The sequence below is a fragment of the Oryza glaberrima genome, chromosome 2 (genome assembly GCF_000147395.1).
Source record: "Oryza glaberrima chromosome 2, OglaRS2, whole genome shotgun sequence".
Lineage (NCBI taxonomy): Eukaryota > Viridiplantae > Streptophyta > Magnoliopsida > Poales > Poaceae > Oryza > Oryza glaberrima.
This window is the reverse complement of record NC_068327.1, coordinates 120,009-135,133: the sequence shown is the minus strand read 5'-3', so window position 1 is coordinate 135,133 and position 15,125 is coordinate 120,009. Positions and strand designations below refer to the sequence as shown.

The 15,125-nt window shown below is 43.4% G+C and overlaps 3 protein-coding genes across 3 annotated transcripts; 1 reads left to right on the top strand and 2 right to left on the bottom strand.

Annotated features, from left to right (window-relative positions):
- Positions 1-900: 900 nt before the first annotated feature.
- On the top strand, positions 901-3,903 carry LOC127763565 (uncharacterized). Its single transcript, XM_052288303.1, has 8 exons — positions 901-1,451; positions 1,526-2,052; positions 2,171-2,221; positions 2,314-2,421; positions 2,874-2,969; positions 3,064-3,165; positions 3,249-3,308; positions 3,430-3,903. Exons 1-8 carry the CDS (start codon positions 956-958, stop codon positions 3,493-3,495), a joined length of 1,506 nt encoding a protein of 501 aa, XP_052144263.1. The 5' UTR covers positions 901-955; the 3' UTR covers positions 3,496-3,903.
- A 28-nt stretch (positions 3,904-3,931) lies between these two features.
- LOC127763567 (thiosulfate sulfurtransferase 18-like) lies at positions 3,932-6,421 on the bottom strand. Its single transcript, XM_052288304.1, has 6 exons — positions 6,203-6,421; positions 5,968-6,066; positions 5,640-5,717; positions 5,176-5,242; positions 5,005-5,058; positions 3,932-4,251 (listed from the first exon to the last, which is right to left on the bottom strand). Exons 1-6 carry the CDS (start codon positions 6,223-6,225, stop codon positions 4,159-4,161), a joined length of 414 nt encoding a protein of 137 aa, XP_052144264.1. The 5' UTR covers positions 6,226-6,421; the 3' UTR covers positions 3,932-4,158.
- A 3,166-nt stretch (positions 6,422-9,587) lies between these two features.
- On the bottom strand, positions 9,588-12,003 carry LOC127761294 (amino acid permease 3-like). Its single transcript, XM_052285566.1, has 5 exons — positions 11,899-12,003; positions 11,611-11,715; positions 11,119-11,515; positions 10,919-11,012; positions 9,588-10,833 (listed from the first exon to the last, which is right to left on the bottom strand). Exons 2-5 carry the CDS (start codon positions 11,662-11,664, stop codon positions 9,822-9,824), a joined length of 1,557 nt encoding a protein of 518 aa, XP_052141526.1. The 5' UTR covers positions 11,665-11,715; positions 11,899-12,003; the 3' UTR covers positions 9,588-9,821.
- Positions 12,004-15,125: the final 3,122 nt, after the last annotated feature.

Sequence of the window (15,125 nt, the reverse complement as noted above, 5' to 3'; positions counted from 1 at the left end):
GATGGCAGCACCAGCGTTAGGGTTAGCATCGGTGGAGGTGGTGAAAGCGTCACTAGAGAAGACCAATGGTGAGGAGGACGATGATTGACATCCATGGACCGTTGCGCCCTGTCCCGACGCCCGCTGCCACCACTGCTTGCCTACTAGGTCACCTCGCTCCAGGCCTCCAGCAGCTCCTCCTTCGCCCGTCCTCATTCTCGCTGCTCCTCATCGCTGGTGAGCTCCCTTCATCCTCCTCCTTCGTGTGGCTAACGTAACGGCGATGCGAATATGGGGTTGCACCATTGCGTCGGAGGGAGATGGTGACAAGACGAGCCAACGACGACAATGTCAGTTGCAAGAAAGATGTCGACACCACTGTCGCGGGCCTTGGTCTCCCTTTGCTCCTCATCGGCTATCACTACTACCACCTCGTCGTGTCCCGCCTCTACCACCGCTAGCTACCTCTATCCTACAGCCGTTGGAAACGAAAGATAGGGAAGAGGGGCTGTGCCAATGCCGATGTTCATCCCCCACCCTCCCAACAGGTATCCTTAACCCTGCTCCATCATTGATGGTATTGGAGTATTGGACTAGGAAAAGGAAGGGGGAAAGGGTAGAGAGAAAGAGAGAATAACGGGTGAGGAGAGCCCTGATATGTTGGGCGCACGCTAACTTAGATTGCAACGGTGGACAAAACCACCCGATATACTGTCGTGGGACCTATATTGTACTGATTTTGATAATTGAGGGACCCGTTGTATCTGATTTTTTTTTTGTTCAAGGATAAAATCGAACGCGCTGTCAAGTTAAAGGATCTTAAATGAACTTATTCGTAGATAGATAGATAGATAGATAGATGGGCCGCTAAGAAATGTAGATGGGGGCAGGCCGACACACAAGTCAGTATAGTCCGGAAGGTCCAGTAGTCACTTGGCTACCAAAACCCTTCTCCTCCTCCGCCGCCGGGAGGTTCATGGCCTCCTCCGCCGCCGCCCGGTCCCGCGCCGCCGCCTCCGCCGCGTGGGCGCGCCTCCTCTCCCTGCGCCCCAGCCCTCCCGTATCCTCCACCCACCATCTAACCCTGCGGATCGCCTCCCCTCGCCGCCACTTCGCCTTCTCCGCCAACGCCTCCTCCGGCAGCTCTAGGCTCAAGCAGATCCAGAGCGAGCGGGTCATCCACGACCTCTTCGCCGAGCTCCAGCGAGAGCGCCAGCGGGACCGCCAGGAGGAGGATGAGGATGAGGGTGAGGATGAGGACTACCTGGGCGTCAAGCCGCTCATCGAGAAGCTCGAGCGCCGCAGGGCCAAGGAGGAGGCCGCGCCGGACGATTCCTTCTGGGAGCCCACCGACTCCGACAGTGACGAGGAGGACGAGCGCTACACCCCTGACGCCATCAAGCGCCGCGTCGACGAGTTCGAGCGCAAGTGCAACCGCCACTCCGAACTCCTACGCTCCTTCGCCGAAGCCGGTAAAGCCCATTCCCCTCTTCCTTCCTTCCTTCCTTCGCCAATGCCCACTTCAAACACCTCCCGCTGTTGCCAGAAACCCTTGACGATGCCCACAAATGGATGACCAAGATCGACAGATTCGAGGAGCGCCATTTGAAGCTTCCACTGGAGTACAGAGTCATCGGCGACATGATGAACCGCCTCAAAGATGCCACCGGCAAGGACCGCTTTCTTCTCCTCCAGAAGCTTAACCGAGCTGTTAGAATCATGGAATGCAGGGAAGCATACGATCCCAGCAACCCCTCCAATTTCGGGGTCATCCAACACCAGCAGGTCGGCTCTCCGGAGGATCTTGTGCTCAATGCTGGCTTTGACAGGGAGAAGCAGATGATCCAAGGGGCTGGTGACGACGACGACGACGAGGAATTCAATGAAGACAAGGAGAAGGATGATCTGCTCATAGAGAAGTTGAATTCTATCGAAAAGAAGATCGAGGAGAAATTAGCTGAGTTAGATCATACGTTTGGTAAGAAGGGCAGAGTTCTAGAGGAGGAAATTAAGAATCTTGTTGAAGAGCGCAACTCCCTCACGGAGCATAAGAGGAGACCTATGTACAGGAAAGTAAGTGATGTTCATCTCCGAGCTTTCATTGGATTGGCCAGCACCCTATCCTGTGGTTGCATTGCTTTCACTTGTTGTTATTGGTATTACCTAGTTACAAATCTTGTGCACTTTACAGGGTTTTGACGTCAAGGTCATTGATGTTAATCGGACGTGTAAAGTCACAAAGGTGAATTCTCTTAGTTCGAATTCAAATGATCACGCCTACTAGTAATACCCTTTTGTCTGACCCATTACCTAATTATGCATTTCACGTCTCAGGGAGGCCAAATAGCAAAATTCACAGCATTGTTAGCGACTGGAAACTACCATGGTGTTGTAGGATTTGCAAAAGCTAGAGGTCCGACAGCCAAGATTGCAATTCAAAGGGTATGGATCTTTCTTATTCAACTTACGTTTCAGTGCCACGTCTACAACTTGTTTGGTAGAGCCTTTTCTTGTAGTCGGTGCGACTTTATGATTGCCTTCTCATTCAGCGCGCAAAGAATAGTCGCTGATGTGTTATCCATTTCATTGTTGGCTTGTTCACCTTTTCTTTTGGGATGTTTGTGCAGTGATTGTGGTGCTAACCTATGTGCACTGCATATGCCTTTTTTCTCATTTCAGAACCTTTTTCATTTATATCCTTGTTAATGCAGGATTTATTACTAGATGCAGTAGAGTTTTTTTTTCTTATGGCCCTATACCAGTAGCTTCCTCTTATATATTGTCGTCGAGGATCCTCAATTGCGGGTTTGGACATCTGATTAGACTAATACCTGAGCTAATTTATGCCTCTTGCTGGCATCCAATACCTTTATTGATTTTTTTTTCGTTTGCAGGCTTATGAGAAATGCTTCCAGGACCTCCATTACATGGAGCGATATGAGGACCACACAATTGCTCATGCAATTCAGGCCAAATATGAGAAGACAAAGGTAAAAACACATCTGTGTATCTTAGCGCTCTTCTTATTTATCTGTGGTTTTGCTGCAACTTATGTGGACATGGTTGCTGCTTGTGTATGTTAAGATATACCTCTGGCCTGGACCAATGAGAAGTGGAATGTCTGCTGCTGGTAGGACGGTTGAAACAGTACTGTATTTAGCTGGTTTCAGCAACGTCAAGTCAAAGGTGCACTTCTTCTAGATAGGCAACCAGTTATCACTCCATCCGTGCTTGAAAGATAGTAGTAATTTTCTGTCTTTTACTTGCAGATTATTGGTTCAAGGAACCCCCTGAATGTTATCAAAGCTCTCTTCATAGCATTAAACGCCGTGAGTGCCCGTTACTCGAAATATATTTAGCTTCTCATTGCAACATTTGGGCAATATTTATTTCTTCCTTTATTTTTTTTTTCAAGTAGAGAAATGATTTGTCATGTTGCTTTGTTTGCAGATTGAAACGCCAAAGGATGTTGAGCAGAAGTTTGGGCGGACCGTGGTTGAGTCATACTTATTGTAGTCATCAATTTGTTTGTCCTGTGGAGCTCGTCATCTGGCTGTGGCGATGGACGTCCAAAGAAAGAGCTAATTGCACATCTAACCGTGTGATGTGTGGTCTTCATTTGTTTGGATGTTGGTTTCTCTACACTTTGCCCTGCAACCGGCAGTCTGAGATGTGAGACTGTAATTTTTGAGGTGATCGATCAATCAATGCTTTAGTGCCAACGGCGCAGCACATAGCAGATGGCAAGAGAAGCGAACGTTTGATTGATGATTCTTGCATAAGGTGGCCTGCCCCTTTGGTATGAGTCGTTCGTTTGGATTTGTAACCAGAGGCTCTGCCTCACGCCTACTGTTATGGTGGATTGGCAAACCGGCCACAATATGCTGATTTAGAGATAATAAAGTCCTTGAACATGTGTAGCTACTTGGTTGATTGATGTCATCCCGGAGAGTTGCAGACGCATCGTGCATTGCATGCATGATGATCAATTTTATTCAATTGGCTGCCTCCATAATACCAGTAGTAACAAACAGGAAAACAGGACGCACATACATATACATGGCAGGGCACACGAAGCAGCGGCTAGCAGGCAGATGAGAAGAGGGGTTGGAATGAGATACAGTAGATACAGTAGAGTCCGTGTTTATCACTCGCTCATCTCATCGGTGCTGCAAAGCGTTAATACATTGTATGAGGAGGAGTGTTTATGGGGAATCCATTGTCGAGCCACGCTGCGTAGCCTCCTCCCATGTTCTTCACGTTCTTGAACCCCTGTTGCAGATACATATATACTGTATGTCAGTCATGTTACAACTCACTTGTACTCCCTCCGTTCCATAAAAAACCAATCTATTCCATAAAAAACCAATCTAGAACTAGATGTGAAACATTTTAATATTATAATCTAGAACTGGATGTGAAACATTTTAATATTATGAATCTGAATATATCGTTGTTCAGATTCGTTATACTACAATATTACATCCAGTTATATATTCGTTTTTTTAGACGTGGAGTATGAATCATGACCTGTCCCGTCTTCCTTTACTTTCTTTATTTCACTGTATGTATATTAAGGGAGTGTTTAGATTTAGATGTATAAAGTTTTGGCGTGTCACATCGGGTATTATAAAAGGTATCACATAGGTGTTTGGGCACTAATAAAAAAACTAATTATAGAATCCGTCAGTAAACCGCTAGACGAATTTAGCCTATTTAATTCGTCATTAGCAAATGTTTATTGTAGTACACATTGTGAAATCATGGAGCAATTAAGCTTAAAAGATTTGTCTCGCAAATTAGTCGCAATCTGTGTAATTAGTTTTTTTTAAGTCTATATTTAATCATGTATGTATGTGTTCAAATGTTCTATGTGACATGGTGTAATTTTTTTTTGTGTGTGGGAAGTAAACAGGGAACAAGAGACAGAGCCATCAACAAGGCAATGAGAAACGTAGAGAGAGATGATGATCGATCAAGTACAAGTGCAACTAGTACGTGTTTGATTAAAAACATCAAACTTACTGCTTCAAGGAGATCAACGCATGCTAGCTCCGACCTCTTCCCGCTTTGGCACCCCTAATAGTTGGATTGTTTATTTTTATTACAAGGTTCGTCAATTAGATCGAGCACATATATTATTTCTTGTCAAATAAATATTTTTTTGGGGAATTTTAATTTTAATTCGTATCGTACCACAACCACATGCTCCTCTTTGCTCACCAGCGACGAGAACTGCTCCACAAACAGAGGATTCTTTTCCCTCCCTGCAACATGGATGATAATAACGCTCATAAATATAATCACGCTTGTTAATTACTCCCCCCGTATGTACCTGGACGAGTACACGTCCACGTTCATAAATCAGATGCTCAACATGCCCAGGTACAGACACAACCCAACAACCAGAAGCATCATGCATATAGTAGTATATCGTTTTGTAGTGGGAAATTACTATTCATGAAAATGATAGGAGTGGATGGATATGTTTGAGCGAGAACGAGATCGATATGTGTAGACAGAATTTCTTGTTCCAAATTCTTAAAGTACTAGTATTGAATCATAAGAGTATATATATTGATTACGCTAGTTATTTGGACGACGAGGAAAAATGGTGTAAAAATCTGGACAGATTAAAGTGAATTAATCGGCTGGCTGACTTGCCTTGCGGCGTGACGAACATGAAGGGCACGTTGAGGGAGTTGCGTAGATGGCCCTTGTTCATTTCCTCCTCTGTCCTGCATAATCATGTTTAATTGCTCTATCAATCAGACGAAGATACCAGCACACATAGTCATGCATGTGCTGTAATTTCATTTCTCCAACAAATTAATTAGGAGGTATATATATATACTCTCGTTGCTCATGCATGAAGAAATTAATTAAGGATGGATCATATATATCCTGATATTCATATACTCCTACATGATATCGATAGATATAGCTAGGGGAGGATGCAAAGACAGACAGACAGATAGGTAGTAGTACCTGACGTCGACGTAACGGTGGCCGGCCGAGGTGATAAGGTCGCTCGCCGCCGCCACATCCACCGTTACCACCGGCACCGGCGATTCAGAGCCGGCGGCGCTGCATGCATTAAGGCAGATACATATATACCGAGATTTCAATTTCTTCATATATATAGATTATAACTCTTTTACTATCTAGTTGCTAGCAGGTCATGAATTAGTACATAAATATATATAATTCTGATCTGACTGACCTGGTTTCATAGGGAGGCGCCATTGCAATTGCTAGCCTAGCCCTGCTCTCTACTAGTAGATTATGTATGCACACACAACTTAGAGGAAGAAGGAGGAGGAGGAGGTGTATATATGATGAATGTATGTGTTAGTTGGGCACGTGCAGTGCTAGCCTAGAAGAAGAAGAAGAAGAAGAGAGGAGGTTAGCTAGGTTAGGTAGCGAGATGCACGGAGATGAGGCCTTCCCCCTCCTTCGATTTATAAGCTATCAATCGCGCGCCTATCAGTTCCAGCTGCACTAATTAAGCTAAGCTGCCAGGTCATCAATTATTTTATTGATAGATAGCTCATTGCTCTTCTCATCTCTTATCCTTGTCTTCTCCACTTGTTCTTACCTCCTGATTAACCCGCCCCTCTATGTTTGGCTCTCTCCCTCTGTCCATCTGATCCTTTTAATTATCTGATTATATTATCGTGGATTATTTGTTTCGTCCTTCAATATATGATCAATTTTATAGCGTTCTCTTAAAAAGAAAAAAAAAGGCAGCTACTTGAGATCGTCCCCTCCTGATAAAGATCCTTTATTGAGGAAGTCACTCTAATTTAATTAAAGTTTAATAGAAATGGATTACATCTCTGGTTCTACCAATGGGTACATAGTAAAAAAATCTTAAAGTAAGAAGAAAGACATAAAAAAAATAAGGTGATGGGGCATATCCCCAACTCCCGCTAATAAATAGATGAATTGAAATGTCATTTCTAAAATCACATAGATTTTAGCATAAATTATGTAGGTACTACGCCACCCAAACCGGTATAAAAGACATGTTGTTTATGTGATAGCATCATACATTAAGAGTTGGAACACATGAAAATATTGATAATTTTTACTGTCCAGCAGGTACCTTGGTACCTACCGGTACATGCAATTTGAGCCATCGATTTCGTTTGATCCAACGGGTGAAAAAGAGTTGTACCTAGTAGTACTGTTCACGTGATTTTACAGAGCATAGAGAGGTACTAAAGAAGCAAGGGTAATTAAGTAATTTCGCATGTATCTTCTTCATCTTCCTCCTGTCTTTTCTCTCTCCAAAAGATGCTGCATGCCTGCATTGATCGATGGCTCCAGGGATGGACAGGCTAACCGGAGTGGAGGTGGAGGGGGCCGACGAGCCTCCGTGCATCACTTCCCCCAAGCTCACCGGTGACATACGCCAACCGCGGCCCTTCCCCTATCGCTACTGGATTCGAGCACATCGACAACTGACGCAGGTCCTCGTCGCCTCCGCCGCCACGTAGCAGCCTCTGACGCAGGCGCCGCCGTCCAACACCACCGGCGCCGACCACCCCTCCTGCTCCTCGTTACCTCGCCACCGTGCAGACACCGCCGGCGCCCAACGCGCCGCCGTCCAACACCCCGCCGCCGACGCCTCCGGCACCACCGGCGCCGACCACCCCTCGTCCCGCTCCCACCACGCCCTTGCTCTTGGTTTGGACTTGCTCAGTTGCTCTTGGAGTCTTCGTTGACACAATCACTCAGTCAGAGAGAAGGAGCATCATGAGCTGCTTAGCGTGTGATATTTTTTATCTTACCCTCCGTGAATGAACGGCCAGATTTAAATTGGTACCTCGAGGTATAATATGCTGGACTGGAGCAATGCTCGAAAATATTATGTATAATGTTAGACAATTTAATCAAACTTGTTTCCTGGATTATGTAGTTGAAAGGATAGTTTATGCTGTAAATGTATCAGGAAATAACCTTTGATTGCAAGGAACATTACTTTTGTCTGTCCTTCCAGTATCATGTATAAACTATATCAAAGTGCACCTTAATTAAGGGTTGTCATGAGGGGGACAAGCAAAGTCTTAATTTTCTTTTTTGGCAATTTGTCTTAATTGGCTTAAGCAACATGCATGGATCGATTGACACATCAACAGAGAACGTTTTGTTCTCTGTTAGTAGTTGACACACAAGGGATAATATTTTCCTTATTGGTGCTTGTCTTACCTTTAGGCGTGCTCAATTAGGCATCGATCGACGGACGACGTACGTACGGAGACCGATTTTTAATTTAAAATTGCGTCTCTAGAAAGAAAGAGATGAGGGCACTAATTAAGTGTGATTGAAGATGAATGCATGATGCAATGGATGATATCATCCACGTATAGCTAGCTAATTAAGCTAGCGCTGATTTTCTGTGCTGGCTGCGGGCAAGCTAGGAGCACTCGATCGATCGATCATCTCTGTTGAGAGATGTGACTTCATTATCTCATATCATGGCAGGCAGGAAGTTCATCGTCTTTTATTTTCTAATAACGGAGAATTTCCACGCATTTAATTATGTGTAAAATTAAAGAACCTGATCTTGTATTACGTACAGCATACTTTTCTTGCATATCCATGGCATTTCGGAAGATATTTGACAACATATTGTCGACAATTAGAATTGGCAATAGGACAAATTTATTTATTTATGTCAAAATTTCTATCTCTAGCTACTATTACCTCCATATTTTAATGTATAACGATGTTGACCTTTTATCTAACGTTTGAACAATCGTCTTATTCAAAAAATTTATGTAATTATTATTTATTTTATTGTGATTTGATTCGTCATCAAATGTTCTTTAAGCATGACATAAATATTTTCATATTTGCACAAAATTTTTGAATAAAACGAGTGATTAAATGTTGGTCGAGTCATACATTAAAATACGGAGGGAGGGAGTAGTTAAGTTTCCTCGTCCGCCAATCCTAGCACGCGTCAATCAGTCTTCATGATCCTATATATATATATATATATATATATATATATATATATATATATATATATATATATATATATATATATATATATATATATATATATATATATATATATATATATATATATATATATATATATATATATATGTATGTATGTATGTATGTTTCGCGTCGTGCATTGCATCATCCCGCGTCCCGCCGCTCGATCGTGTAGCCGGAAGTGTATGTGCCTTCTCCGATCGAGTTTGGGCCACCGTACCTTTCATTATGTACTCCATGTCCCACGCACTCCCATGGGCCATGGCCTGATCCCGAACGTACGGGATGTGTGCATACTACTGGCGTGGAGCCATAGACTAATATATGCCGCGCCCCGCGAACCCATCGATCTTCCCAAGTCAAACACTTGATCGATCTGTTTTTGACTTTTCATGTAGTCCAATTCTACATTTTAACCTAGTTTCTACTTATATAAATCGTATGTCCTTATTGTGAATCCCTTTTAGGTTTGTTCTATAAATCTTCTCATAAGACGACGAGTGTTCACCTCAAATTCATCGTATAAGTCGTAATCATCCGATCCACGTATTCCGCAGTAAAATATGAGGTTTCAAATAGTAGTATGTTTTGTTGATGTGATGCATTGTCGTGTAAAAAAAGCAAGCGACTTTCAATAAGAAAATAAGAATACTTAGTAATTGAAAGCTAGTATATGTGGATGAACCGTGTCTAGCCCAACCTTATAATTGAAACCATCGTTGCATCTTGTGGGTTGAGGCCTTATTAATATTGCATTGTTATGGCCAGCCCAAGCTCATGATACATTGGATACCTATTTCCTTTCTAGTAGCACAACCATCGATCGTTAATTAGTAGGTGGAGCGGAATGGACGGTAGGACTTGAGGTCGAGCAGGACGCCGGCGATGGAGCCGACGGCGGCGGCGAGCGAGACGAGAAGGCAGGCGAGGCTGAGCGCCTGCAGGCCGACCCAGGTGGTTGTCCACCTCCGGATGCGGCGGTGGGCGATGTACATCTCGACGGGGAAGTAGACGGTGAGCGGCCAGAAGCCGAGCGCCCCCAGGATGCCCACCACGTCGTTGAAGAAGGGCAGCAGCATCGCCACCACCGTCGTCACCGCCACGAAGCACGTCCGCCACGCCAACCTGAACACGCTCACCTTTATCCACCCCAGGTCGTAGTCGCCGCCGGGGAGGCCGTTGGGCCACCGCCGCTCCGCCCTCCTCTCCACGAAGGCGAAGAGCGGCTGGCAGTACACCTGGTACGCCCCCACCAGGTGTACCACGATCGCCATGTTGGCCACGTCCAGCAGCCAGTAGGGCTTGTAGAAGCCGAAGCCGGTGAGGAGGTTCCCCGGCGCGTCATCGCCGAACGCCGCGTACCCCATGCATCCGCACAGCAGGTAGAACACGCTCGTCACCACCACGCTGATCCCCGTCGCCTTCCGCATCGTCCTCGCCTCCGCCGGCGGCGACCGCAGCGTGTCCTGGATCTCGATGAGGATGATGGAGTAGGAGTAGGCGAAGGCGATGTCCCCCAGCGCCTGCAGGTTGCGCCACACCTTCTGCGCGGGGGTGACGACGTCGCCGGTCTTGGTGACGAAGCCCACGGCGACGCCCATGGCGCTGCCGGCGAACGTGCGGTTCTGGGCGACCTGGGCGGCGCCGAGGGCGAGGCCGACAGCGGAGTAGGTGAAGGACATGACGGCGGCGAGGATGGAGAGCCACCAGACTTGGTCGAAGTCGGGGATCTGGGAGAAGAACACCTGGACGATGCCGAACATGATCATGTACACGTTGCTGGAGGCGTGGCAAGGATCCTGCTCTCCTCTCGCGTGGAAGCAGTTGGAACGCTGGATCGCCCTGCATATTTATACCATGCATTTCTTCCATTAATTATTATTACTCTCTCTCTCTTTCTCCCAAAATATAACAACTACGCACATACATCATGCTAATGGAGGCGGCGATGGTGTAACCGATGGCCACTCCCAAAAGGTTGAGGTACTGAATGCATCCGCAAACCTTCACCTTGGCACCGCCTGCACATCGATATATATATATATATATATTGATGGATCAGATATCTCGATCTGTGTAGTGTATATACTAGCACTATGCAAGATCCAAGGAGCTAGATCGACCGACCGAGGTTGGCCTTGACGGCGTCCATGTAGGTGTAGTTCCTTCTGCCGGTGGCGGGGTCGCCGGTGCGGTAGCAGTCGGCGAGGAGGTTGGAGGTGAAGTAGATGACGGCAGCAAAGAGGAGCATGACGGTGGGGCCCACCACCCAGCCCAGCTGCGCGATCGCCCACGCCAGCGACAGCACACCTGACCCGATCACCGCCGTGATGATGTGCGACGCCGCCGTCCACACCGTCCCCCTCCGCTTCGCCCGACCGTCGTCGTCCACCTCTTCATCTTCTTCATCAATCTTCTTCGTCGTCATCGTCTCCACCTGATGATCCTGCTGCCTCTTGGTCGTCGTCATCTCCATCTCCACCTGCTGCGGCAGCTGCTGGTACCTCCTCACATCGCGTTCTACCTGCAGCATCCATCATATCATATATCGATCACCCATGCAGCTAGCATCTATCAATATGCTCCATTACCAACACTGCAACATCTGTGCTTGCTTACCACCACGACGCCATCATGAATCCTTGGCGGGAGCGTTCGGCTTCTCGGCAACATCGTCTCCACTCGATCGATCGATCTATCTATTATTAATTTGCTATATATACCCTGCAACACAATCTCTTCTATATATTACTATTATGCATATACCAGCCAGAAAAAATATTTAACCCGCTTAATTCTTCTCCTATTTATTTTAATTACATATACTACATAAGAAAAACATATATAGCATATACAACGGGGATGAAACAAATTAGTAATATAAAGACGTACGTTTCAATAACTAACCTTGAGACGACCAACACACACGTACGCGCGTGTGGAAGAAGATCGATAGATAGATAGTACTCCCCCACTAGGATGATACTTATTTAAGAGGCTAGCTACTTGCTCTCTCCGTCCCATATATAAACACAATATTATATATATTATATATATAGCACCGTTTTTGCTTTTTCTCACTATGTTTCTTAAATTTCTTGTAATGGACTCAACTAAATATCTCATATATGCCTTAGATATAATTATTCGCTATTACCTCATTTGGCTGGTTTATAAATATTTTAACGTTTAACACAAGATTCTGTCAAAAATTTATAATTAATTCCAACTAACAAATTTTTATATTACTATTATACAAATTTAACACAAGTTTATCTTGTTTATTTTTAAATTAGACATTTGATAATTTATTGACGGTTAAGGATAATTTTATCTTACAGTAAAAACATAAAATGTTTTGAGGATGTAATTATTGAACTTACCACTTACATATCTAACCATTCACCATGTACATGCATATACTCTATGCAGTAGTTATTTTTCAAAAAAAAAAAATCTTACAAATAATACAAACACACATATACATTTTTGCGGTCATATATACTCCCTCCGTTTCTAAATATTTGACACCGTTTACTTTTTAGCACATGTTTGACCGTTTGTCTTATTCAAAAACTTTTGTGAAATATATAAAACTATATGTATACATATAAGTATATTTAACAATGAATCAAATGATAGGAGAAGAATTAATAATTACTTAAATCAAATGATATGAGAAGAATTAATAATTACTTAATTTTTTTGAATAAGACGAACGGTCAAACATATTTTAAAAAATCGAAGGCATCAAATATTTAGAAACGGAGGGAGTATATATAGAACATTTGCAGTAGTAGGGAAGATTGTACATGTACATGTACAGTTAATTGTGATCCTAAAAAAGCATGATTTACTCCTCAACTACTACATTAACACCAGACATTTAACACTTGTGAATTTTTGAAACCGTATGAACTACTCTCATATCTTAACTCTTAATAAGTACATGGCGGTTTCGGTCTGAAGTGGCACATACATGAAAACAAAATGGACAACAGGCGGTTATGGTCTGAAGTGGCACATACATGAAAACAAAATGGACAACATGGTGTTAGGCCCCACATGCGGCAATCCCTTCTTCCTCCCCCACCCCCACCCCCGAAAACAATACCCTCCTGTTTCAGGTTGTACGACGTTTTGACTTTGGTCAAAGTCAAACTGTTTTAAGTTTGACTAAGTTTATAAACAAATATAGTAATATTTATAATACTAAATTAGTTTCATCAAATCAGTAATTGAATATATTTTCATAATAAATTTGTCTTCGGTTGTAAATGTTACTATTCTACAAATTTGTTAAACTTAAAGCAATTTGACTTTGACCAAAATCAAAAATATTTTATAACCTGAAATACCAAATACTACTCATATTTGCAACGTTGTGCCATGCATCGATCATGCATGTCCAGGCCTGGTCGTAGGCTAGTTATGCAGCTCATCGAGACTAATGATAATTACCTTGCAATTGGCTATTAATGGAACCTGTGAGAGCAGGTACAATAGCAGACTATTAGCCAGCTATAAACATATTTTAATAAGATAAAAGATGAGAGAGAAGAGCAGCAGGCTACAGATCTGTAGCCAGCTGCAGCACGAACTCCAAAACGCAGTGTGTGTATAATAGGTGGGACCATATATTTATAGTATAGTAATCAAATATTGTATAAATTAGCTATAGATGGATTGAAGTTAGTAGTGGACTATACTATTAACCTTGCTCTGAAACACTGCACCTGTAGCCTTAGTAGCTAGAGGCCGGGGGATTAATTTGATCCATTTCACCCTACTATATAGACATTTCATAGTATCCACTTAGAGATTCCATCTTTACTTGTAATCACTTTAGACGACATGCACGAAAGAGACATGCATCTCATCAGCATCTATCTGTTGCATATATAGTTACAAATAATTAATGATCGTACATTATATTGTGTGGTAATAGTAGTGCACACATACATACCGGTAGGGAGAAAGGTAGTGAGACCGGCAAAATCCACCAATTTAAGACTTAGTGATGTCGTTGTCGCACTAAATTAATTAAAGAGAAAAGCAAAATAAACTTTAAGTTGGATATGATGGCTATATCGTCGTATCCAGCATGTGCATTATTGACTGTAGTCCGGGGCAGATCCAGGGTCCCATGCATACCCACACTGAATATCACCATATATAGAGAACAAGGAGAGAGAGAGGAAAGAGGAAGATGAGGGAGAGAAAGAAGAATAGGCCAGGGACCGGAGGAGGAAGGCAAGCCCAAAGTAAGATATCGCCCTGCATATCTGTTAAAAAAACGATTGTTTTTACGGGAATATCAGTTAACTAACAAATAATCTAAAAAATGTGAAGTGTTCCATTGATATATCGATATTTTTTTATGGGAGTTGCATATATCTTCTTTTTTTCAATTACGTGGCGGATGTTGCGCACACACCACTATACACACAATACCACATTCACACACCCACGAGTATACCCTCTAACACATGTTTAAAAGAAACAAAAATTAGCGGCACATCACTGATCTCACTAAATTTTCATTGAAAACCCACTTGCGTATAAGCAATATTCGTGGGCATCAGAATATCGATTTTTTTTTAACTTGCATGTATGATTGGTTGGAGTGTGATATGTGTTACACGATGAAGCTATAGCAGTTCATTTGTGTTAATGCAAGTATAGTTATTACTCCACTTAGGCTGAACATGGATGGATGGATGATGTGAACAAGGGAAAGTAGTAGGAGTAGCTGCCTGCATGGTGCGCTTCTCGTCAGATAGGTAGCACACCTGAACCTGAACGGAGTCATAACCTCCTGGTGGGGGTTGGGTTTGGTGCGTACTGTGGATAGATCGCTTTCTTGGGCTGCAATCATGGATCAATTTACTACTCGATCATGGAAGGCCGGGTGAGCCAATCAGCAAATCACTCAATGGGATGATGCAAAAATTAAAGGTAAGGCAGGCATGCATCCATCCATCCATCGTTTCATCGTATCAATAATAAGGCAGGCAGGCATGCGCCGTTGATATTTTTATTATTCAATTTTTTTTCAAATATGAAAATATTATGTCATGCTTAAAGAATATTTGATGATAAATTAAGTCGCAATAATTACATAAAATTTTTAA

Bases quoted from the DNA above. Each gene is read 5' to 3' on its own strand.
- LOC127761294 (XM_052285566.1), bottom strand. From the start codon at position 11,664: ATGTTGCCGAGAAGCCGAACGCTCCCGCCAAGGATTCATGATGGCGTC. The intron at 11,516-11,610 runs GTAAGCAAGCAC...TGGATGCTGCAG, and splicing joins TTCATGATGGCGTCGTGGTG to GTAGAACGCGATGTGAGGAG. The intron at 10,834-10,918 runs GTATGTGCGTAG...ATAAATATGCAG, and splicing joins GCCGCCTCCATTAGCATGAT to GGCGATCCAGCGTTCCAACT.
- LOC127763565 (XM_052288303.1), top strand. From the start codon at position 956: ATGGCCTCCTCCGCCGCCGCCCGGTCCCGCGCCGCCGCCTCCGCCGCG. The intron at 2,222-2,313 runs GTGAATTCTCTT...TTCACGTCTCAG, and splicing joins GGACGTGTAAAGTCACAAAG to GGAGGCCAAATAGCAAAATT. The intron at 3,166-3,248 runs GTGCACTTCTTC...TTTTACTTGCAG, and splicing joins TCAGCAACGTCAAGTCAAAG to ATTATTGGTTCAAGGAACCC.
- LOC127763567 (XM_052288304.1), bottom strand. From the start codon at position 6,225: ATGGCGCCTCCCTATGAAACCAG. The intron at 5,243-5,639 runs GTCAGCCAGCCG...TGTTGCAGGGAG, and splicing joins TTCGTCACGCCGCAAGGCAA to GGAAAAGAATCCTCTGTTTG. The intron at 5,059-5,175 runs GTACGATACGAA...TCCAACTATTAG, and splicing joins AAGAGGAGCATGTGGTTGTG to GGGTGCCAAAGCGGGAAGAG.